The following is a 23350-nucleotide window of genomic DNA, read 5'->3' on the forward strand; positions in this document are numbered from 1 at the left end:
CTCTTGGCAGGAAAATGGAGCGCTGACCCGATACAGAGTGACTGAGCGGTCAAAGTGAGGAGGGGATACCTCCTCAGAAGACCACCAAAGGCCAGCCGAGACCCCCGCACATGCGGAGAAGGCATCTGATGCGTCAGGGTTACACAATGCTACGCACGTGCATCAGATAGTTTGAATATGTATTAGGTAGGAGTAGTTTAATAAATTAGATGCAATTGTTACTGTATAAAAGGGACACAACTGATGAATCCGGCCTGCTTGATTTGTGCAAAGTCCACGGAGCACCCTGCGCAGAATAAAACAGTATCTCTCCCGCCTGTGTGAGATTGTTCTCTTGCATACCGTGTACCAAATCCGCTTTTAGGACAACAGATGCAAGCGTGTGGCTTTCTCCAGGGTTTATGGGATGCCAAGGGGAAGAGAGGGAAGAGCTTGCTTGTTTCTGCTTGTTCTTCTTTAAGTACCTTTCCCTTTCCTTTCAGAAGGCGGCCACTGCTTTAAAGAACAAGGTGCTTTCTCAAAGTTAAAAGAATGCCTATCCCAGTTAAAATAAAAACCATTTTTGTTAAGATTTCATTAACCCATGTTCTTTATCGTCTAAAATGATTTTCCAAAATGGATGCGCATCTTGCCCGTAATTCTGTAATGGCATTTTCCGGACTGAGACATCAAAATGTCTTTGTGTGTAGGTTGTAGCCTCAGCCAGCCCAGCTCTTGCAGGGTAAAGGCCCTTTCTTATGCAGCTGCATCTAAGATCAGGGAAGCGGGACATCCTCCTGCTCCTGACAGAACCAGTGCTAAAGAAGATCAACTCATGGATATCTTCCCTTATTTATGGCTTGTTCTCCATCTGGTCAACTCTCTAGCCATTCCCTGGTCCTCACTGCTGGCCATCTCATTGTACAGCCCCCCAGCAGAAGGGACCTGGTGCACTCAGCCTGTACCACGGTTTGTGGGACAGGCCTAAGGAGAACGGCATAAATGGAACCAGTTTCTCAACCCCATTTCTTCTTGGAGGGAAGGCATTCTTTCACTGCTGATGGGAGTCCGGGAATGAATACAGAGGCATATAGGGTGGATAATCCGTGCACCACGGTGGGAACAAGCCAAACAGACCCCGTGTTGCATTATCATCTGACTCTTTTAGAACATCGCCTCATTCTGCCAGACACATTACCTCGTCAGACGGCCACACGTTGCTACTGCTAAAGTAACAACCAGTAACACAGTGTTATGTGTTAGACCAGCATTGTGCGTGTAGGTGCTGACGGTGCCTCAGCTCCGGAGAGGGCTGAAGAATGATGGTTTATTGCAAATGCGCTAGCGTGATGGCAAAAAGCTGCCTGAGCATGCCCTAGGCACATCTGAAATCTTAACTCCCAGCCTCATCCCACTACCTATCAAAGGCATAAATAATTACACCACTTGTAGCAGAGTGGTAAAATCTAATCCAAAACATTTTCACCAATTTTGACCTTTTTAATGCTGTGAAGCATAGGGCAGCAGTCCATCCAAGACTAGAAACCTCTACTTCTTCTTCTTGGAGGGAAGGTGTGTTTTCTGCCGGGGTAAGACTGATTAAAATAACACACAGTGCCAAGCTGATGCTTGTTTTATTAGAGTCTCATACAATGATTTTCAAATGTAAAATTCCCGATTTATGACACTCAAGGATCAACATCGTAAAGCTTGTCGCTCTTTTTTCCAAAACCTCTAGGTTGTGAAGAAAAAGACATTCTAACCCAACATCTTCAGTATGTTAATTTGAAAACGTAAACAAAGTAGAATTTCATTTTAAAGCATTTAATAGCGGAGACAAGCAATGTGTAAAGCTGAATTACAAAAGAAACAATACAACCCAACATTCATGCTACAAGTTTACCTTTCCACAACCATTAGTACTTCCAGGTCAGTTCTTTCCAACAAAGAGATGCTGTAGTGGCGAGAAGATTATGCTGGGGAAACAACAACAAAACCCACATTATTTCTTCTTCTTTGTAGAGAAGTACTTCTCTGAGAATTGTAACAAGGTAATTTCTGTCCACCAGAAAGACACATCCCCAGCACAAAATAACACAGAGGAAGACCAAAAAAGTAGAGGAAACATAAAGAACAACCTGTGCCGTAACGGTCTAGTCTCAATAGTTAAGGGGACTGGCATACATTAGGATTAACAAGGAGTTTTATTCCTTCCAAAACTAACCCACCTATCAAACAGTTACTGCCAACGTTCAACATGGGCTGTGCAGTGAACAGACCACTCTTGTTTCGACAGCTTTAGAGCGCTCCTTTAGTCAGCAGTGCCCAGCAACTGTTGGGGGGGCTACTTTCATTTCGGAAGTCAAAGTTACAAAGGCCACAGTTGCTAAGCGGCCAAATAAAGGCCATACTTGCCTTAAGGGGACTGAAGGTCCCTCCCAGGAAGGCCCCTCGAGAAGGGGGAGTGTGTAAAAGTCCTTTAGAAACCGGGCTGAAGATGGCACTCCGCAGCTGATAAAAGCCACATCCTACGAGGGCTGTGACTGAGGTCAGTAACACCCCCCCACCCCTCAAGCCCCCCCCCCGTCCCCCATGAGGAGTTTTTTCCCCAAAGACAGCCCAGAAGAGGAACATTTCCTGGCAATGCTGCACCTTACCACAAGACAAAAGGACACCCCTGAATGCTCCTTTGCCTTGGCAGACTTTTTTGTTTAACCACAGAAAAGAGGGACCCATTCTTCAAGAGAACGTAGAATCACCTGAACTGCCAGAATCAGGCACAGGCTCGGACAGAGCCAGGACTGCATCTGCTCGTAGCTGCAGTATTCGTACCTTCTCCAGAACCTGGACAGACCTCTTCCTTCTGACTCCACGTTTCCTTTGTTTACCATTTGGTCCAGTTGCTGCAGGAGCTGCACCGCACCCTCAGCCTGACCGGTTCCTGTTCTTTGTTCAAGGGTAGATCCCACAGGCGCCCCTGTCAGAAACAGCAGCAAGAACAAAAACACAAGCTCGCTCTCTCCACACTCCCTGCACACCCAACGGCAGACCCTGAAACCGAGAGGTCGGTCCAGACTCTGACTGACATCACGCCTGGGAGCTTTCAAAGCAATCGCAGTGCAGACTGGTTTGGAGGTAGGCTCCCATCTCACAGCCCAGCTCTGAAAGAGCTACGTAGCCTGGCTCTGTGGGTGGGAATTGCTTACAGACAAAATCATTGCTGACCTACTGCTCTTCGGTGGTTCTAATTCCTAGTCTCACGTGCTAGAAAATACCAAACGCCACTTTCAAAGGAAAACTATTACCAATGTCATCCTTGCAGCTTTTGACTTCATATGACCAATTCGAATGAAACAAGCCAGGAATTCCTTACTTACACAAACTCACCCGGTTACAGCCCACAGTAAGGGATGCTGGACTAAACTCACGCTCATCTTCTTTGGAGGAATTCTGAAAGGAAAAGGAACCCAAGAACTTTCACACCATGTAAAATTCTATTCTACAGGAGATCTTTGTTTCTTTGCTTGCTTGCTTGCAGAACTACAAGGCAGGGTCTGCTCTCTTGTTCTGTGACTTTATTTTCTTTCCTGCTACTATGAGGACCTTCTTCACCAATATCTTTCTGCCCCTCCCTCCTCAGGACATTCCCAGGCCTAACATAAAGCTGGAATTCATTGACTAGACTTTAATATAGCAGATAGTGAAAGAGGAACACCAGCTATGGCACAGACAGAGATTTTAAAAAACATCGACAGAGGTGCCGTGGGAAATAACAGCCGCTGGACAATACAGGCCCCTAGGCATCAGCCCTGCTAAGACACACTCATAGGAAGCAGAGTAACAGGGCAGGGACAAAAGCGAAAAGTGCCAGAAGCAAGAGGTGAGCCAGGAATACCCATTCGCAAGGCTATCGGCAATACAAAGGACCACAAACAACAAAACCACCATGGAAGCTTCTTTAGGAGAAAGTGAAACAACTTTGTCACAGAGATAAGAGAAGAGAAGAATAGATCCCTCCCTGATGGTGCTTCTCTTGCACTAAGCTCAGGTTCACCTGAAATTCCAAACTTTAGAAGGCCAGAGATCTTTGCAGTTTAGTCTCAGAGCATTAACTAAGGTAGGAAAATTATCTGCAGTGACAGGCTGAGCGTCTCCCAGTTCTTTCTTCCTTGGACTTCTACTGGTGCTCTTGGTAAGCAGAAAGATGCACAGGCTCAACTCCAATCATCCTGACCAGACAGCCTCCTGTCAAAATCGCAGGCCTGCAAGGCATTTGGATGAGAGCTGAAAATGCAATCTATTCAACAGCCATGCGACTGCGGCACTTCCATGCTCCTCCTTCTGAATTGAGTGCCAATGCTGTAAAGTCAGTCCTACGCGTACTAAGCAGACAGATTTCCTTCATGTTTTAACAAGAGCCTTTCCTTTTCGAGATGCACTCTAAAACACCAGCTGGATTTGGATCCAAAGTCATACACTGCTCATAAACTGAACAAGAGCCCTGGAGGAATGACCAGAAGAATCCTGAGAAAGCACAGGTGCTACTGAGATGCTTTTTTTCTAAACCTGATCTTTCTTCTCATTCTGAATACCAGAAGAAAACAAATGCAAAGCAAACCAAATGGAAGGCATGTCACAGAAGCACCTGGCTCTGATCTCCTAAAAAAGCACACGAGGGAGAGGTCATCTGCTCAGGTTTCCATGCGGTGCTCCTGACATCTGGTCTGGTATTCATAAAGACACCAGTTTGTGTCTGGAGCTCCCTCTCAGTGTAACAGTGCCCTGACTAGTGCAAATTGCAGGTACGAGTCATGGTGGCACAAGCATCTCTTCTGGAGAAGGTTCTTCAAATACCTGAACTGGTATTTGCCGACTTGATGATTCACTCATCATAGTGCCAGATTACCTGGAAAGAGCTCAGGACCTGTCCTCCCACATCACTTAACACAGTAGGAGGTTACGGTGATGTCTGCCACCTACCACATCATTTCTCAGGGTCCAACATGCTAATCCGGAGCTCCAGCTTCCAAGGACCCTAATGTTTGGGAAATTCAGCCACCGTACAAGGAGCAGAGGCATTCTGGGGACAGCGATTATAGCAAAGCGGGGAATAAAAAAAAGCATCTTTCAGAGGATGACCCTTATCCCACCAACAGAGTGTTTGGAGCACCTGAGGAAAGAAGCCAGAAAGGGCATGTGTAGAGAGACCTGTCACTAATCCTGCAAAGGTAAGCTGAAGGGAAAAAAAGGGATACAGGTTTTGGAGACAAATCAGCCTGCTTGTTTTAGAGAAGTTCTGTACTGAAGGCTCCTGAGGACAGTGTCCTTCCTACCCTGAAAATCCAACAAACCTGTCAAAAACCCCTCTTCTGAAGGAAAGTTTTGGGCTTACAACAAGGTGAGGGCTCTTTCAATACAGGAGTTTACCTGTGCAGGCTGAAGGTAACCATGCAACTAGCAGCACCTGAAATTGCAGGCTACTGTATATGCAGGGGATCCCTGCAGAGCAATTATGCTGAGACTGGCCCTTTGAAACCAGTCCTACAGCAGCAAGCAGGCAGCATGCCCTGGCCAGCAGGCAGCAAGCCCACGGACGATATTTGCGTAAAGGCTCAGCCAGTTGTGGAGAGGTCCAAAAGGTTTCTGAAATGGGGGCAGCACGTCATCATGCAGAAACACGCAGAAACCTGGGCATCTGATGCAACTGTTCACCTCCCAAGGAACAGCGGGAGAAGAAGCTGTTCCTTTTATACCACCAGGCAACTTCCTTTGTGGACAACCCCAAGAGGAATAAGTTTGCCTCCTCGGAAAAGACTCTCTCCAAAGAGCTGGAGAGGGAAGGCGGCCAGGAAGGCAATAGCACGGCAGGGGTTTGAACTAAATGCAGAATGGCTATCAGGATCCAGAAAATGGATGAAATGCACTGGGAGCATGGGCAACAGCCAGGAGGAGGAGAACAGGGGGGTGAAGGAAGACCCTCTTACCTAAAGGGTGTGCCTAACAGCAGCTCTGTCAGAGCAGCCTTTTAGCTTGTGGGCTACAAGAGAAAGAATCTTGCCCTCCTGACAAGGTCTCTGGAGAACAGCGGGTTTAGAAAGCAACTGCCAATCCCTCGGGAACAATCCTGTCGTAAATCTGCCTTCTGATGACATAGCGAGAAAAAAACATGACACTGTTTCAAGACGAGGGAGATGCCTGCAAGGCCATCTGCACAGAGAAAGGACACTGCTGAGGAGTGGCAAGTACTCGCACCGAAGCCAGTGTCAAGGTGTCAGCACCCACTGTTGGCCCTTCATGGAGTTCTGCACAAAGGAGCATGTGAGGTAAAAGAGGACTGGAGTCTCTTGAGGACAAGGCAGGGCAACCTTCAGGTTCAGCTCCGAGAGGCTATGCTCACCCCTAGAGCTTGTAGCTTCGCGGTCAGAAAAGCCTGCGTTGGTTCCCGGTAAAACTCATCCCGTGGCTAAGTTTGATGAGCAGGAATCACAGATGTCTCCATGCAGGTGATGCAGGTGAAAAGGGAAAAAAAGTTACCTGAAGGCATTTTTATGCTTGCCACTTTAAGAACCTAGGACTAAACAGATGCTGTTGTCTCTGAATATTCTGTAGCTTACTGTTTCAAATCCATGCTTTGCTTTACTCGTATGGCAAACACGCTCGGCTCCAGTTCTAAAAATAAGTCAAACAGGTAAGAACTGAGTTTACCAAAAAGTCACAAAAAGGAAGCAATCTTGTAAATGGCTGCTCAAGTATTTCATTAGAAAGCAGGGTTTTAGTACCTCCCTCTAAGCCAACAAGATAGATACCCTTAATCTGTATTTGTACGCGTGTTTCAAAGTCTCATTTAAAAAATGACAATAGGCACTCACTCCAGTATTAGGCTTTCTGCTTTTCTAGTAAGCCCAACAAGCAGTTAAAGAGAAAAACAGCGTGACGTGACAGGGAAAGGGGCATGAGCAGCAAGGTGAGAAAGCTTGCAAATCCTACAAGATTACTGACACAAGGAGAAGGGCAGGTAGCAAAGAACCATAGAAAGATCTTACAAGACTCGGTCGTGGAGCAATAAAATGGCAGAGAGGTACAAAGTGGTGCACGTGGGGAAAACCAGTCCTGGCTTCACACACAAAATAGTGCTCTTGGAGCTGATCAGCATCACCTGGAGATTCCAATAGCTCAACACTCAATAGCACCCCAAGAAAACCCAAATCCAAATGCCCCACGAGGACTTACGAGCAAAAGACCTTGTCCAAAAAGAAAAAAAAGATCAAGAAGTGGTCTGACTACAGCAGGCAAACTCCTTCCCAGGGTGGGGGAATGCTCAGACTGAATGCTCGGCTCTTCAGTCTAACAGAGTAATCGCAAAAAAATGACAGAAGGCTTGAAGTTGATGCCTGACTGGTTTAATTTTGCAATCAAGAATACACTGTAGAATTATTAACTGTTTTAATCTTTTCTGGAATAGCGTAACTGCTGGGGCAAGACACAGGACTAAGAGAGAACTGCCAGACTGGACCATGAAATAGCCCTTTCTGGCCTTGTATTTTATGAATCTACAACTCACACCTTGGCTAAAAGAGATTAGAAAGCATTCAGGATCCTGGTCTCATTCTTCACTCATGTCCAGCAGTTTTATTGTGACTAGAAACTGATGGGGGGTGGGGAATGAAAGGACTACATCTGGATGAGCGGGAAAAGAACTGGCTTCAGACTTCTCCCATTATAATCTCTGCATGAAATTGGGTATTGGGAATTGGGTAGAATGTAAGGCAACAAGGGAGATGATTTGACATGGTCTGTACGTCGCCATGGAAGGGGAAAGGTGAGCATAAACACTTCCGACCACAACGCTGGATCTGGGACTCTCTGCCACATACTTGTGAATATTAAGTACAGACATGAATCTTCTGTTTTTAAAAGCTACGCTCTGTGAAAGAAAGAAGCGTGCCAGACTATAATAATGGGCCTGCCTCTGAAAGGTAATCCAGAACTAAGCTTGAAGTTAGCCACCACGAGCCAGCATTGCACCCTCGCGCTGAAGACGGCCAACAACACCCTGAGCTGCGTTAGGAAGAGTTTTGCCAGCAGCTCAAGGGAGGTGATCCTTCCCCTCTGCTCAGGGCTGCTGAGGCCAGTCTGTGTGCTCCGTCCAGACTAGGCTCCCCAGGACAAGACTGGGACTCACTGGGGTGAGCCCAGCAAAGGGCCACAAAGAGGATGAAGGGACTGGAGCACTCTTCGTATGCGGAGAGGCTGGGAGAGCTGGCACTGTTCAGCCTGGAGAAGGCTCGGGGGCTCTTATCAATGTACACCTGATGGGAGGGAATGAAGAAGAGGGAGCCGGGCTCTCCTCAGCAGCGCCTTATGGCGGGACAAGAGGCAAAGGGCACAAACCGCAAAACACGAAATTAAAGCTGAACACAAAAAACTTTCTGACAGCAACTGTGGTCGAGCACTGCAACCGCTTGCCTACAGAAGTTGTGGCGTCTCCACCCTTGTAGCCCACTCAAAACCTGAGGGGACACGTCCTGGGCAACCTGCTCTGGGTGACCCTGCTTGAGCAGGAGGGCTTGGACTCGATGATATCAAAGGTCCCGAGAACCTCAGTGGTTCTGTGAAAGCCACAGACAGAGATCTCTGCCTCAAGCCCAGAGGCAGCAGTCATCAGCCGACTCAGAGGAACAGGCTGGGAGGCAGCTAGAAAACTGTTCCCAGTTCCTCCCTTGTCATCCCTGCCTCAGGTGTGCAAGCCAGCGCACCGCTTTGTGGAGCTGCCCAGTTCTCAACCCGCAGACACCAGAAACCTGGTTTCAGGCAACCGACAGGTACCTGCTTTCGAGGACGTCCTCCTTTCTCCCAGCCTAGGGAAGGAAGCAGGAGAGCCAACGGGACGCGACTGCTCTGGAAACGCCGCTGCCGACCTCCCTGAAGCTTGACAGGCCTCTTGCCCCGGGGGCTGCCAAGAACGCCCGGGCAGGACTGCGTCGCAGCCCGCCACCGACGCCAGGCTGTGAGGGACACCCCCGGCGGCTGCGGGTCCCTGCGGGGACAGCCGGCAGAAACTCCTTTCTCTCCACAGCCGCACGTCTCCGCGGTGCCCGCCGGCCTCCGCCGGACAGCCACCAGCGGCAGGCAGTCCCCTGCTGCCCCCGCAGCCCCGGGGGCGGCAGGGAGGGGCCGGGGCTGGCCGGGCCTGCGGGGGGAAGGCCGGGACCCGGCGCCCCGGCCTGCCGCGAGGGGAGATGCCGCCACCGCCGCCGCCTCAGCCCCGCTGCCGGCCTGCGAGGCCCCCGGGCAGCCCCGGCGCTGGCGCCCGCCGGGCAGCCCACCGCTCCACGGACGGGGAGGAGCCCCCGCCACGGCCACCGGCCCCGCCGCGCCCGCCGCCCGCCCTTGCCTCAGGCGGGGCCAGGCCGGGGCTGCGGCCGGAGCGGAGCCGACGGCAGCCGAGCCCAAACGAGACGAGCCGAACCGAGCCGAGCGGAGCCGAAGGGAGGCGAGCGCCGCCGAAACGACATGAGCCGAACCGAGCCGAGGGGAGCCGAAGGGAGCCGAATCCAGCCGAGATGAGCCGAGCCCAGCCGAGATGAGCCGAGCCCGGCCCGGGCGCCCCCTCCCTCTGCTCCAGCTCCCCACGCTGCTCTGCACTGGCTGCTGCTGCTGCTGCTGCTGCGCTGCAGAGGCAGCGGCATTTTGGGGCTTGGAGCGCTTTGGGTTCCAGCGTGAGCCCGAAGCATCAGAGGAGTTGGCCTGTACCTCGGTCCCTTCGCGTCGGTGTCCTTGCCACCGGCTCGGTCCCTTCGCGTCGGTGTCCTTGCCACCGGGGCAATCGCTGCCAGAGACGCGGGGCCCCCCGGGCCGCTCCCTGGCCCCTGGCAGTGTCCCTCTCCATCTGCCCGCCCGCCCCTGCCGTGGGCAGGAGGTCTCCGCGCCCGCGCTCCCCCGGACGAGGAGCTGCAGCGCCCGGTGCGCGGTGCCGAGGGGCCGGCTCCTGCCCACCATCACCTGCGGCTGGAGGAGCCGCACCGCGCCCGCAGGCAGCGCTGCCCGCCCTGCCCGCCCATGGCGCTGCGCCCGACCGCCTCCGCTCGGCTCGGCAAAGCTCGGCTCCGCTCGGCAAAGCTTCGCTCGGCTTCGGCTCGGCTTCGGCTCGGCTTCGGCGTGCTTGGCTGCTCTCGGCTCGGCTTCGCTGTGCTTGGCTCGGCTCGGCGGAGCTCGGCACAGCGGCGGAGCCCCCCCCAAGGCGAAGCGGTCAGGATGCTGACCAAGCAGGAGCTCTCCTTCGGCGGGTCCCGGGACATCCCTGCTGAGCTCAGCCGAACCTTCCTCGCTGGGCAGGACAAAGAAACCCGGGTGGGCGCAGGACAGAGACACGGCGAGAGCGACCTGCCCTTCCCGGGAAAGAGGAGTCAGCGACGGCTCTCCCGGGACTGATGCCCCACGCCCACCCGTGCCTCTGCACCAAACAGGCTGGAAAAGGTCCCTGGCTGCCGACCCCAAACGCGCTCCCCCGCAGGAGCTCCCCGGACCCTGCTCGGGCCACCAGGGCTGGGCTCAGGAAGGAGTTTTTTCCCCCGGGCAGATTGGCACAGGTCCCGGGGGGGTTCGCCTTCCTCTGCAGCACTGAGCACAGCCCCTTGCCGGGGTCCTCGGGGCCATTTCTGGCCAGCGAGTCCCTGCTGTTGCAGGAGCAGGAGTCCAGCTGTGCCCTCCAGCCCTCCGCCTCTCTTCCCTGGGCCAGCTTGGCAGGGGAACCTCATGGACCTCCATGTCTCCAGGTCACTTGGGGCTCTTCTGCCCTCTGCAAAACAAGGAGCCTCAAGGAAGCCGCCTTCTCCCTGGTTGCTTTTAAGCTGGCACACTTCAGTGGGGAGAAGAGAAAGCCTGGGGAGGGGGGGGGGGTGTCTTATCTATCTATCTATCTATCCCTGCTGGGAGGGAATGAAGATGAGGGAGCCAGGCTCTTCTCAAGAGTGCCCACTGAGAGCACCAGCGGCAACAGGCACAAATTAAAACACATGATATGCTCCAGCTGCACATGAGAAAACAATTTTTTCCTGTCCGGCTGGTCAAACACTGGCACGGGTTGCCCAGGGAGTTTGCGGAGTCTCCGTCCTTGGCGATGTTCAAAACCCAAGGGCACATTGTCCTGGGCAACCTGCTCTAGGTGGGCCTCCTTGAGCAGGCGGGTTGGACCAGAGGAACTCTACCGGTCCCTTCCAACCTCCACCCTCCTGTGTGAGTCTGTGCTTTGGTTTCACTCCTCAAGCACCTGAACTCAGCCCTGATGCCTGCGGGAAAGGATGCTGGGACAAGGCAAGATCCCAGACTCCTCCCCGAGGACTCATCACAAAACCCCATCTACCTAGTCCAGAATATCCTATGGCAGACACACTCAGAAGAGAGAAAAGATCCTTTTATTGTGAACATCAACTGCGGTGGGGGGGTGGGCCCAGGAGTCACAGGGGTTCAGCAGTGACATGAAAACAGCACCTACAACGACAGAGTCAGAAAGCACTGATAAACCCACAAAGGCAGGAATAGGCAGGATTTGGTTCCCCTTTCTTTGGGGAACACTGTTGACGAGGAATTGTTCATAGCCCAGAAGAGAGAGCTATGGCTGGCATCCACTAGGGGATGGCTCTGGCGCCTTATCCCCACGGGTAATGCCCTTAGAGACCTGCACGCGTGCAGAGATGCACGGGGCCCCCGTGCCACGCAGCAGGGCTCGATGGGGAGCCCCTGGGGAGCGGCCACAGAGTTATTTCCAAGCCCTGCGCAGCACCATCCCTCGCCGTCCCTTGCCAGTGGGTTGGACCGACTTGGAGCAGCGCTGAGAGTTGGGAAAGATGGGCAGCAGAGCCTGGTACGCACCTGGGCTTCCTGACCTGCTGGACCTTCCTGCATCTTCTCACCGGTCCGTCCCCAAAAACGTTTTCTCTCTTCCTCCTCCTCTTTTCTGCGTGTCTGTCACTCTCCTCTCCCCAGGCCTGCTTTCTCTTTCGGTTTTTCTTTTTCTCCTTGTCCTGGGGAGAGCCTGCAAACCTTTTCATCGCACAGTGGTATGAGGTAGGGGAAGGCACGACCCACTGGAGTCGGTTCTGATGTTAACCAAAGTGAGCTCGTTTTACCGTCTTTCCTCCGACAGGTTTGCCAGCTCTTCTGGGCGCACCAGGGGCTCTGCCGCGCTCTCGGGGGTGGTTGGAGGCAAAGCCTACAACAGAAATGTCAGAGTTAGCAGGTGGCAAGAGACGGCCTGGAACAGTAAGCAACTCTTTGCCAAACTGCTAATCTAGCTCTCCAGAGGAGATCCCTTTGGCTGGTTTGCATCATCCGCATTTCGCACAGTCCCCCCGCCCCCCAAAATAGACTTGGAGAAGCACCGACAAAGTCGGACCTGAGCAAAACCCCGCTGAAGTTGACAGCTACTCCCCTCTGTCTATTTGTAGGTGATTTGCAGGCATTTTGTTTGTCAAAGCACATGCCAAGTGCATTTGAGAAACAACCTTGCCAGTTTTCCTTGCTAGGGATCTTCCCAGCGGGTGGAGGAATAACCCAAACACACACCAGCTCTACTGCCAGGAAGAGGCACAGCAGCATCTCGGCCTCATCAGAAACTCCCCTCTTACACCAGACACGCTGTCACAGCGTTTGGGGACCTGACATACCTCTCCTCTTTCAGACTCCACCACCATAGCTCCCCCAGCTTCTCTGAGGACACCGAGCAGAGAGGGGGGTGCATGCAGCGAGGCTTCTGTCTGATGTTTGGTGTCTGCTGTAACTGCTGGCACACTTTGCTCTTCCAAGTGCAGTTCTGGAGAGCAAAAGCACGTGCAGCAAAGCGACTTGTTGGAAGTAAACAACCACTAAAGCAAAACCCACCCAAAGCCCTACACCACTTAAGTTTTCAGACCTCCGATGCCCTGTCTGCAGGCTTCAGCACATCTTGCAGAGCAAACCGTTCATGCCCCAAGAAGCAGTGGCCAGAGAGGCCACGGGACAAGCGGGGCTGAGAGGACAACACTCCAGGCCCAGCCCTGCCAGAAACGATGCTGAGGTTTCTGGCATCCCAAGCCCCAGCCTCTGACAACCCTCAGTCCTGCCTCTTACCTCCCCAGCTCTCTGTGGGGGCTGCCGACGACTCCTCGGCTGCTGAACAGGAAAGGTCAGTTGTCTGCTCCCCAAAGAGTTCCCTGCAGTTGTCAATCATGAATTCCACCAGCACGTTCACCTGCACACATCAAACCCTCGGGCTCAACCCAGGTGCCTGAAAATGTATCACGCAGCCTTTCCCACTCCCGACCCTTGCCTCTGCGCAGGCGGCTGTGGTTGTGGGGCTGCTCTTGCAGGCAGCCACCCCACCGGCATTTGCTCAAGAGAGGAGGCAGCCAGGGACCTCTGAGCAGCCAAGCTCGGATGGGCCGGCAAGGCTGCAGCCGGCTGCTCAGTACAGCGCACCTTCTCAGTCACCGCCAGCATGGCCTCGAGGGGGAGCAGGTCCTCGTGAGGTGGGCTCAGCAGATTTGGCCCAAGGCAGATGGCCAGGTTGCTGGCGGTCATTCTGCTGCTGGCGGCGTTGTGGCCGATGTGCTGGAGGAGGGCCAGCGGCCGCTTGAGGAGGAGGAGATTGGCTCCAGGCAACTTCTTGGCCACCCTGAGGGAACAGGAACTCAACGTTAATAGAGAAGATGCTGCCCACAGCCGTCCCCAAAGCTTGCCCAACGCAGGGGGGTGGCGCAGCTTTCTGGGTGCTCTCAGCCAGCGGTCAGTGCTCCTGCGCTTCAGGAAGGAAGCACGGCCTTGCTTCCCAGCTCCTCATTTCACCCAAGCCCAGGCAAGGGAAGGCTCCCTGTCCATGCCCTTTTCCCCCGAAATCTAAGCCCACCCCAGCAAAAGCAAGCTGTCAGAAGACACAGCTTTTTAAGGAGACCGTCCCTTTTCAGGCAAGTCCCAGACCTCTACCAGTCCCTCCTCAACAGGCAGGCTGCTGCCCACACTTACGCTTTCAGCTCTTCAACCTTCTCCTCCTTGCCGCTCTTCTGCATCGCTGCCATCCAGTCCTCGTAGAGGTCTGTCACGAGGAGCTTGGCAGGGATGCTTCGGAGGAAGTCCTGCAATGCCAGGGGCTCCAGGTGAGCCTCTGAACACTCCAGGCCAGGCAGGAGCTCTTCCAGCTGCAGGTCAGAAGCGCTCACCTTCAAGATGACGGCCAGCAGCAGCGCAGGCTGGCTGCCCAGGTCGACATCCGCACCGTGGTCCAGGGCCTCCCGCAGCTCACGAAACTCTGTCCCACCGGCAGCTCTTCGGAATACGCCTTCTGTCGACGGTCCTTCCTTGTGCAGGACTGCCAGCATCTCCTGCAGGAGGGGCAGGAGGACAGTTGCTTGGCTGAGAAGCTGCCTTCCAACAGCAGTGACCAAAGCACTGCCCCAGATCCTGCTCCTTCACCCCCCCAAGGGGGCTGGCACCAGAAGCGTCTTCTTGGGGTGAAGGGCCCAATCCCCCATCCCCGGAGCTCCTGGGGACACCCACCTCCCCTCTGGAGCAGCCGGAGGGAGTGCTGGGGACCCCCTGCCCAGGCTGGCTTACCTGGATGGGCTGGGGCAGGGAGCCGTCCTCCCCGCAGAGGGCTGCCAGGGGCTGGCCAAAGAGCGCCCTGCTGCAGCTGGAGCCCGCCTGCCCTGGCGCCTGGGCAGCGGCCGGGGTCCTCCGCAGAGCAAAGGGCCAGGGCAGCCCCATCCTCCTCCTCCTCCTCCTGCTGCTGATGCTGTTCCCTCCTTCTGAAAAGGAAAACGGAGCAAGAGCGCGTCAATGGAGACAGCCAGGCCAGCACTCCCGGAGCCTGCCCTGCCTGCAGCATGGTGCTGAGCGGTGCGGCAGGATGGGCAGGGAGCCAGCAGCTGGAACCACAACTCCAGCTCAGCAGCTCCAGCTGGGACGCTCCTGAGAGCCGGCGTGCTACCGGGACAACCTGTCCCAGCCCTTGCCCTGCCCTCCTCCAAGCTGTGGGCAGCAGGAGAGGCTCTGGGTCCCCACAGAACCACGTCCAGTAGCTGCTGCCCAGCGGGTGTCCTTGCTCGTCCAGGTGACGTCCTCCCTTGGGGTGCCGCACCTGCATGGCGACACTCAAGGGACAAGTGAGCACAGCTCAACCATTTGCAGGACAATGCGTTTCTTTCCACAACTCACCTGGTGAGCGGCAAAGTCCCCCAGCTTTGATAGACGGGGCTGTTGGTGGCCCTTGCTTGGGACGACCCTGCGAGAAGCAGGCTGCGCTTAGAGAGCAGCCCCGCAGCAGAAAGGGCCACCGGCGAGATGCAACCTGGCACCAGTAGCCTGAGCACGGCAGAGCTGGGACCCTCTGCCCTCCCGGGCTCTCTGCCCCACACGGCAGGTTTCCCCCCAGTGCCGCCAGCGAGGATGTGCTGGTATTCCTGGTGGCTCCCCAACCCTCTACGCTCCCCGAGTGGCACCGCGGGATGCTCCCTCCCTCCATCTCTGCCTTACAAGCTCACCCCGCTGGCCGCAGATGCCGGCACAGCCAGAGGCGGGTGAAAGGCAGCCATTCTCACCTCTGCCTGGTCCTCCATCAGCCTCTCCAGGCTCCTGGCGCTGAATGTCCTCCACTGGGCAAGAGAGAAGGAGCGGAGGAAGGTGGGCAGCGATGCCTCTGCTGCTCGGCTGGGGGACCAGGGCTCGGGGACAGAGCCCAGACCGGAGAGACACTCACGGCGTGGCGGCGGCTCAGCTCCTTCTCCAGGGGTCTGAGGGAGGGGAGACGGGTCACGCGGGCTCTCTTGGCTCCTCCTGGTGTCCTGTGCACCGGCAAGGGACAGGGAGAGAGCTGGCTGAGCCCCAAGCTGCCCCTTCTCTCCTGTGAGGCAGCTCTGCCCGAGAGCTGCCCGCAGCCGCAAAGGCACCTCTCCCCAGCTGGGGAGCTGTGTTCCCCCATCCGGCTGTGCCTGGAGCATCCCCCCCGGCTTACCCCAGCAGTGTGCCCACCCACAGCTCCTTCAGTGCCTGGGAGCTGCAGAAAGAGAGGAGAACCAGCGTCAGGCCCCGCTGCCCCCCAGCCCGTGGGGAAGGTAGGACACAGGGGCAGGACGAAGCCCTGCGGGGCAGGACAAAGACGCTGCCCAAGCCCTGGCTCCCCGTGTCCTGCCAGAGCAGCTGCTTTTGCCCTTCTCTTCTGGGGACCCAAAGGGCACCAGGGGATGCAGGACCTGGCAATGCCCCCATCCCTCCCTGCCGGCGTGCTTCCCGCTCCCTGCCCAGGCTCTGCACGCAGGGCAGAGGCCGTTCACAGGATGGCGTGGGCACGGTTGGGAACCTCTCCTGCCCGGCCATGGGACGTGGCACCACGACTCACCCGAAAGCGGCAACGCAGGAGCCGGTGGGCCAGATGAGGATGATGGAGGTCCTCTCCTCATCGCTGCCTTCCTCCTCCTCTTTTTCCTCCCCCGCTGCCTCCTTTCCGCCGCTCAGCACCCACAGCTGGTCCAGGGCCAGGCATAGCTGTGGGCGCAGGGCGGTGCCACGTCTGCAGAGAGGAGAGGCAGGCGGTGAGCTGGAGGTGGCCTCCTGGGGGTCCCCCCGGGCAGAGCCCCGTCCCCCACCTGCCCTTGGGACGGACATCGATGGGTGCATCCAGCACCACGGTCCCGGGGCCTGGGGCTGGTGCTGGGGTGTCCCTGCCCTGGTGCCAGGGCCAGGGATGGGGGAAAGGCAGCTGGGCTCTGAGGGTCTTACTGCAACTTGGCGATCACCACTTCCTCCTGGAGGAGGAGAAGGCGTCTCTCGCTCCTCTTGCGGCCCCGGGTCAGCCGCACGTCCGCGCTCAGCACCGGCTCGGCGTCGGTGAGAGCCTCCCTGCAGAGCAGAGAGCGGCGGGCATGAGAATCAAGGCCCCCGCCACGGGTCCCGGCCGTGCCCGCGTGTCCCCGAGGCACAGGGAGAGCCCACCTGGAGCCGCAGCAGCAGTTGGCCTGGCCCATCCTGCCCGGGAGAGGAGGACCCTCGCCGTGGACCAAGGACGCGGGCCAGTCGGCGACAGCGGGGATGGGAGGCGAGGTGCCGGTGCCGGCGAGGTGCTGCTCGGCCAGATCCTGCCTCCTCCCGGCGCTCCTGCGTGCCAGCACAGCTCCGTGCTGCTGTCTCTGGTGGCTGTGGGCTCCAACTGACCAACATTCCGAGCCCAACGGACCAACATTCTGAGCCCAACGGAAAGTGGGAGGGGCACTGGGGTGAGAGTTCTCTCCAGTATGGCCGTCTCTGCCTGGCACTGGGGAGCCCCGGGCGGGCTGGACGGACCCAGCAGAGGGGAAGGACCGTCTCCCTCCACCTCTTGCCAACGCTTTGCCTACTGCAGCCCAGGAGGCAGTGAGCCGCCTTTGCCCCAGGGGCACTTTTCTGGCTCAAAATCGGTCCACTTGGCGTCCACTATCACCCCAGGTGTCTGCACAGCTGCTTTCCAGCTGGGTGTCCCCCAGCATTTACTGGCACAAGGGCTTCTTCGTCCCCAGGTCTCCAGGACTTTGCTCTTCCCCTTGGGGAACTACAGGAGGTTCCCGTCAGCCCCTTTCTCCAGCCGGTCAAGATCCCCCGGGTTGACAGCAGGACCCTCCTGCACAAGAGCCTCTCCTCCCGGTTCTGTGCCACCTGCAAGCTGCCGGAGGGTCCGCTCTGCCCCATCTCCCAGATCCCAGTGAATGTGAACAGGTCCCCCATAGTGCAGCCCAGGGGGTGCCTAGGACATCCCTTGTCACAGCAGGTTCAGAAATTTAGGGGGAAAACCCACGTTGGGTTTTTGCATTATTTATACACAGTGCTTCCCCTTTGTTGTTCCTGCAAGCTATTAAAAGTTGCTCAAAATAGGTCTCATTTCTCATTTGAATGTCACAGCTCTTCACAGTGCTGATGTCATGTGTAACTCAGGTTGTACTCTCGCACAGAGCGTTAGGTAGTGTGTAGCCTAGATTATTAGGGAGAAGATCACAGATTACTGCATTAGTCATGCTAACACCCATGACAGGAGGTTGCATCTAGCTCCTGAGTCAAAGGGTAAAAATCCAAGGTGTCTATTGAACTCAGTGGGCTATTGACCAGCAGATTGAACTCACCCTGTTCAGAAAAGAAAAGGTACATGAGAAAGGCCTATTCTACCTTGACTGCTACAATGCGTGTTTTTGTAGGTATGAAGATAAATTATCCATGCCCCTCCCGCCACCCCTTTCCAAAAAAGAAAGGACTAGAGAAAAAAGATTCAACTTGTAGAGCAATGGGGCTTGTAACAGCCAAGTAAATTTCCCTAGATCATTCCCATTCAATGAGCCACTTTGCCTGACATTCTGCCTCTACTTGGTACCAGCAGAAGACTCTACCTGTGCCATGCTGTCCTGATTTCAGCTGGGATGTAGTTAATTGTCTTCCTAGTAGCTGGTACAGTGCTATGTTTTGAGTTCAGTATGCGAAGAATGTTGATAACACTGATGTTTTCAGTTGTTGCTCAGTAGTGTTTAGTCTAAAGTCAAGGATTTTTCAGCTGCTCATGCCCAGCCAGCGAGAAAGCTGGAGGGGCACAAGAAGTTGGCACAGGACAGCACCAGGGCAGCTGACCCCAACTGGTCAACAGGGTATTCCATACCGTGTGACGTCCCATCTAGTATAGGAACTGGGGGGAGTGGGGGCTGGGGATCACCGCTGGGGGACGAACTGGGTGTCAATTGGTGGGTGGTGAGCATTTGCACTGCGCATCATTTGTACATTCCAATCCTTGTATTATTGCTGTTGTCATTTCATTAGTGTTATCATTATCATTATTAGTTTCTTCTTTTCTGTTCCATTAAACCGTTCTTATCTCAACCCACAAGCTTTACTTTTTTTCCCGATTTTCTCTCCCGCCCCAGTGGGTTGGGGGGGGGAAGAATGAGTGAGCGGCTGCGTGGTGCTTAGTTGCTGGCTGGGGTTAAATGACGACAGGGGTCTGCTCTGAACCTCGTGACTCAACAGGAGGGGGTCTCCTTATTCCCTGCACTGATGTATATGGTTACACGGTTTACAGAAGTAGTCTTATGCCAAGTCCTGTTGTGAGAAACCCTGCCACCTACTACCACGCCTCCCCAGTTCCGTTTGCTTCTGTCATAAATAACATCTTTAACTGATCCTTTGATGGTGTTTCACCTTAATTTAGCCCAAGGGAAATTCGAATTAAAAACGACTCCCTGGTCTGTCCAGTCTGGGTCGTGACATTTTTTTGGCGTAGTCGGGAGGATTCCCTCAGTGTTGCTAAAGCGGTCATTGGGACCAGGTCCTTACTGTGACCCCTCTCTGAGAGGAGTCATACACAAGGCGAAATAGTCCTCAGAGGACTTAATAATCTGATTTTGTTGCAGTCTCCCTGCGAGGTCCGAGTGTAGAGACAGTCCTCAGGGGACTCGATCTGATTTTGTTGCGGTCTCCCTGGGAGATCCCACTGTAGAGATAATCCTCAGAGAACTACTACTTATGTGTTCATTATGGCCTCCCTGGGAGGTCAGACTGTAGACTGTACCCCTCTCCTGAAGGTATTAGAGGGCTACAATGCTTGACCCTCTCCCCTTGGTATGACTTGGGCTGGTAACAATTGGCATGATCTGCAAGCTGTAGCAGACAGAATTCTCCTTTTGGCTAAAGAACAAAGGTTGAAGCAAGGAAAAGGGAAGGCGTTGGTTTATGGAGTTTTAGGAGCCACTTTGGTGGCAGCACAACAGGACAAATGCATAACCTGACAAGCAGAAGGGAAGGTGATTAAATCCCTTCAAGACTTTGTGAAAGCTTTGCAGGAGCAATCAGAAAATGAGATAAGGAGCCCTTCTGACCAACTCACCACTGAGCGAGTGACTAACCAGAGACTACACACTGCTTTGACTGAGGCTCTGGAGTGGGAAAGAGTATTAAGAGAGCAATTCGATGAAACCTGCTCCCAGATCACTTAGAAAATGTGGGTGCAGACTCTGATGGGGTAAAGGAATCAAAATCATACTGGTGGACCTCCCAACAGTGGGAGAGGTGGCTTTACCCTTAAAACTCCACTGAACACCTCTTCATAGGCAGCTGCTGATACATGGAAAAGACCAGCAAATCCACATGTGATGGATAATACTCTCATTTTAATCTATGTATGTTTTATACCTGCATTTTGTAGAACCAAAGAGAAATGGAGAAAGACAACAAGGGACCCATGCTAGTCCTAACTATAGTAATTGTTATTTGTGTTATCAGCTTATTGTTATTTGTAATTTTTGTCTGTTATAGGGAAAGATGCTTTGGGGAGCCTTTTCCCTCATCCTGAGCCTTTCCAATGGAGGACAGGGAAAAGATTCTCCAGATTTAGCTTGGAATCTGATTCAAGGTTTCATGCACCTCTGGAATGACACCAATCAAGGTGTTTCTACAAAGGAATTCAATTTGGCCTCATTAATCTAAATATCACCAAACTTGTGAAACCCACATTGCTCCTGGAACAACACTTCCAGGGGGCCTTTCATGGCTACTAAAGATTTATCTTCTTCCCTGAGGAGGGAACCTTGAATCTTGTGATGTTGTTAAAAGAACATGGGGTACCTGGGATGTTAAATTTCACCAATGGAGAATGCTGTCTCACCATAGACAACACAACTACCTCCTCAGAAGAAGCGCGAAAGAAGATGAGAGAAGTTACAGACAAGGCTGGAGAACTTTTCCAAGCGATGCAACCTAGAGACTGGCTTAACAGAGGATCGTTGCTGACCTCTCTCCTAACATCCTTGGGACTCACCGGGTGGGGAAAATGGCTTGTTAGCAGTGGACTCATGTAGTTATGTGGATTTTTTGTTGTTAATGGTTGGCTTTACAATTGTTATACTGTTATACTGTTCAAAGTTTATACTGTTTTGTACCGTTTGAAGTTTTATACATGTTCTCGCTCTCTCTCTCACCTTTTCTTGCTTTCTCCTTTCTTTATATAGAAATCACCAGCCTGGGAGAAGACTGTGGAGAATCCACAAAGGTGGTATAGACAATGTCTGAGCCACAGGGTGGTGTGAGAGACTGAAAGAGTTAATGTCTCAAACATTGTGGTGGGACAAGTTCTGCTTAAAGACAAACCCTGCACAGCAAGGAACCAAGGTGAAAAGCCCATCAGCTCAGACATCAGCAACAGGAGGGGGGGGTGTGCTGGAGGGTGCGCAGCTCCCTGTTCTGATACAAAGATCAAACAATGGCCGTGTCTGCAGGGAAGGAGAAGTTACTCCACAAAGGACCCCCAAACCCAAAGGCTCACAAACTGCTCATTAGCCTGAGGAGTTTGGGTGCCGGCCCAGAGGAGGGGCCAGGATGATAAAAGGACACAAACTGAAGCCCCGGGTGCACAAGCCAACCGGGACTGGACCCCTCGGCTGAGTGAACCAACGCTGGACCCAGGACCAGTGAAATCTTTCTCTCTTCCTTTCTCTCTCTCTGTCTCCTTCTCTCTACAATCCCTACACCTCATCCGTTTCAAGATATAAACCGTTGACCAAGTCTGAGACTAAGAGTGGATCCAGCCGCCCCTAGACCCTTCTCTGAAGAGGAGTCTGGAAAGCAAGGGGGTCTGCTCCGAACCTCGTGACTCAACGGGAGGGATCTCCTTATTCCCTGCACTGATGTATATGGTTACACGGTTTACAGAAGTAGTCTGATGCTAATTCCTGTTGTGCGAAACCCTGCCACCTACTACCACGCCTCCCCAGTTCCATTTGCTTCTGTCATAAATAAAACCTTTAACTGATCATTTGGTGTCGTTTCACCTCAACTTAGCTGGAGGGAATTTTGAATTGAACAGGACTCCCTGGTCTGTCCATTCTGGGTCGTGACAGTTGGTTTTGATTTTTTTTTTAATTTATGATTTTTAATTTAATTATGGCGCTGCCTTTACCTGAAACCGTGAGCGGTGGTGCTGCGCAGGTTGTGGCAAGAACCCCGTGGCTGCTCCCCAGGGGCTCCCCATCGAGCCCTGCTGCGTGGCACAGGGGCCCTGTGCATCTCTGCGCACGCACAGCTCTCTAAGGGCATTCCCCATGGGGATAAGGCGCCAGAGCCCTCCCCTCGGCAATGCCAGCCATAGCTCACTCTCTTCTGGGCTATGAACAATTCCTCGTCAACGGTGTTCCCCAAAGAGAGGGCAACCAAACCCTGCCTCTTCCTGCCTTTAGGGGTTTATCAGGGCTTTCCGACCCTGTCGTTGCAGGTTCTGATTCGTTCTCACTGGCTGAACCACTGTGACTGCTGCCCCCCCACCGCAGTTGATGTTCCCAATAAAACAATATTTTCTCTCTTCTGAGTGTGTCCGCCATCGGCTGTTCTGGAGCGGGGAGCTGCTGTTTGGGGATGACCCCTCGGGGAGGAGTTTGGGATCGTGCCTTGTCCCAGCATCCTTGCCGGCGGGCATGAGGGCTGAGCTCAGGTGCTTTAGGAGTGAAAGCAAGGCACAGAGTTGCACAGGAGGGCGGAGGTTGGAAGGGAGCTGTGGAGGTCGTCCAAGCCCTCTGCTCAAGCAGGCTCCCTTAGAGCAGGTTGCCCAGGACCACGTCCTGGTGCGTTTGGGCTATCTCGGAGGAGCAGCCCCATGAGCTCCGAGCGAGGGCAAGACGTAGGCAGACACGGTGGCCAGGAAGGGCTGAAGGTCCTTATGCAGCCACCGTCACCTGCAGCTTGCTGCTCCCTGCGGCCGTCACCCTTGCACAGCGAGTGCCGGGCAGTTTCTGCAGAATCGCCTCACTCATGGCAACGGTATAAACCCAACTGCCGTGCTGGGCGCTAGGAATGCGTCAGCTTGCCCCAAAAAGCTTTGGAAGCGGCTCCAACAGCAGCCGGACTGCTGAGGCTTTTGTGCGCCCTGGTGTGATACAGGGGACGCCCGCGCCCTGAGGGAGGAGGAAGGATGAGCGCTCTCCCCGTCCGTTGGTAGGTAACTCTTTTGCTCACAGGTTGTGGTGGTTTAAGCCTGGCCGGTGGCTGAGCACCACACAGCCGCTCGCTCCCTGCCCCCCAGGGGGATGGCAGGGGAGAATCGGGAGGGCGAAAGGGAGAAAACTCACGGGTTCAGGTAAAGGCAGTTTCATATTTAAACTAAAAATCGTAATTTTTAAGTTTTTTTTAAAAACGAACCTAGAAAGGGAAGGGAAACTAAAACCCATGAAAAACAAGTGCTGCAAAGGAATGCACTTGCTCTCCACCAGCCGACCGATGCTCAGCAAGGGCAGCCCCCGCCAACCTCCACCCCCACCCCCAGTTTTATTGCCGAGCACAGCGGCATGGGCTGCGGGATGTCCCTCTGGTCCGTGGGGGTCAGCTGTCCCGGCTGTGTCCCCTCCCAGAG

At 54.2% G+C, this 23350-nt stretch overlaps 1 protein-coding gene across 1 annotated transcript; it reads right to left on the bottom strand.

The window, feature by feature from the left end:
- Nucleotides 1-11380: 11380 nt before the first annotated feature.
- LOC138682239 (uncharacterized) lies at nucleotides 11381-22754 on the bottom strand. The gene is made up of 13 exons (XM_069772263.1): nucleotides 22677-22754; nucleotides 16593-16672; nucleotides 16346-16516; nucleotides 15707-15791; nucleotides 14964-15088; nucleotides 14657-14756; nucleotides 14184-14333; nucleotides 13978-14087; nucleotides 13435-13630; nucleotides 13087-13207; nucleotides 12645-12790; nucleotides 12108-12190; nucleotides 11381-12021 (listed from the first exon to the last, which is right to left on the bottom strand). The coding sequence occupies exons 1-13, from the start codon at nucleotides 22752-22754 to the stop codon at nucleotides 11649-11651; spliced, it is 1818 nt and encodes a 605-aa protein (XP_069628364.1). The 3' UTR covers nucleotides 11381-11648.
- Between the last annotated feature and the right edge of the window lie 596 nt (nucleotides 22755-23350).

Source organism: Haliaeetus albicilla, chromosome 27 (genome assembly GCF_947461875.1).
Source record: "Haliaeetus albicilla chromosome 27, bHalAlb1.1, whole genome shotgun sequence".
Lineage (NCBI taxonomy): Eukaryota > Metazoa > Chordata > Aves > Accipitriformes > Accipitridae > Haliaeetus > Haliaeetus albicilla.

What these genes read in the sequence shown, in the direction of transcription:
- LOC138682239 (XM_069772263.1), bottom strand. Translation starts at nt 22,754, where the DNA reads ATGAGTGAGGCGATTCTGCAGAAACTGCCCGGCACTCGCTGTGCAAGG. An exon ending in GATGTCCGTCCCAAGGGCAG is followed by an intron (nt 16,517 to 16,592) that starts GTGGGGGACGGG and finishes TCCTCTCTGCAG; the next exon opens with ACGTGGCACCGCCCTGCGCC. An exon ending in CCCCACAGAGAGCTGGGGAG is followed by an intron (nt 12,791 to 13,086) that starts GTAAGAGGCAGG and finishes TTTGCTCTCCAG; the next exon opens with AACTGCACTTGGAAGAGCAA.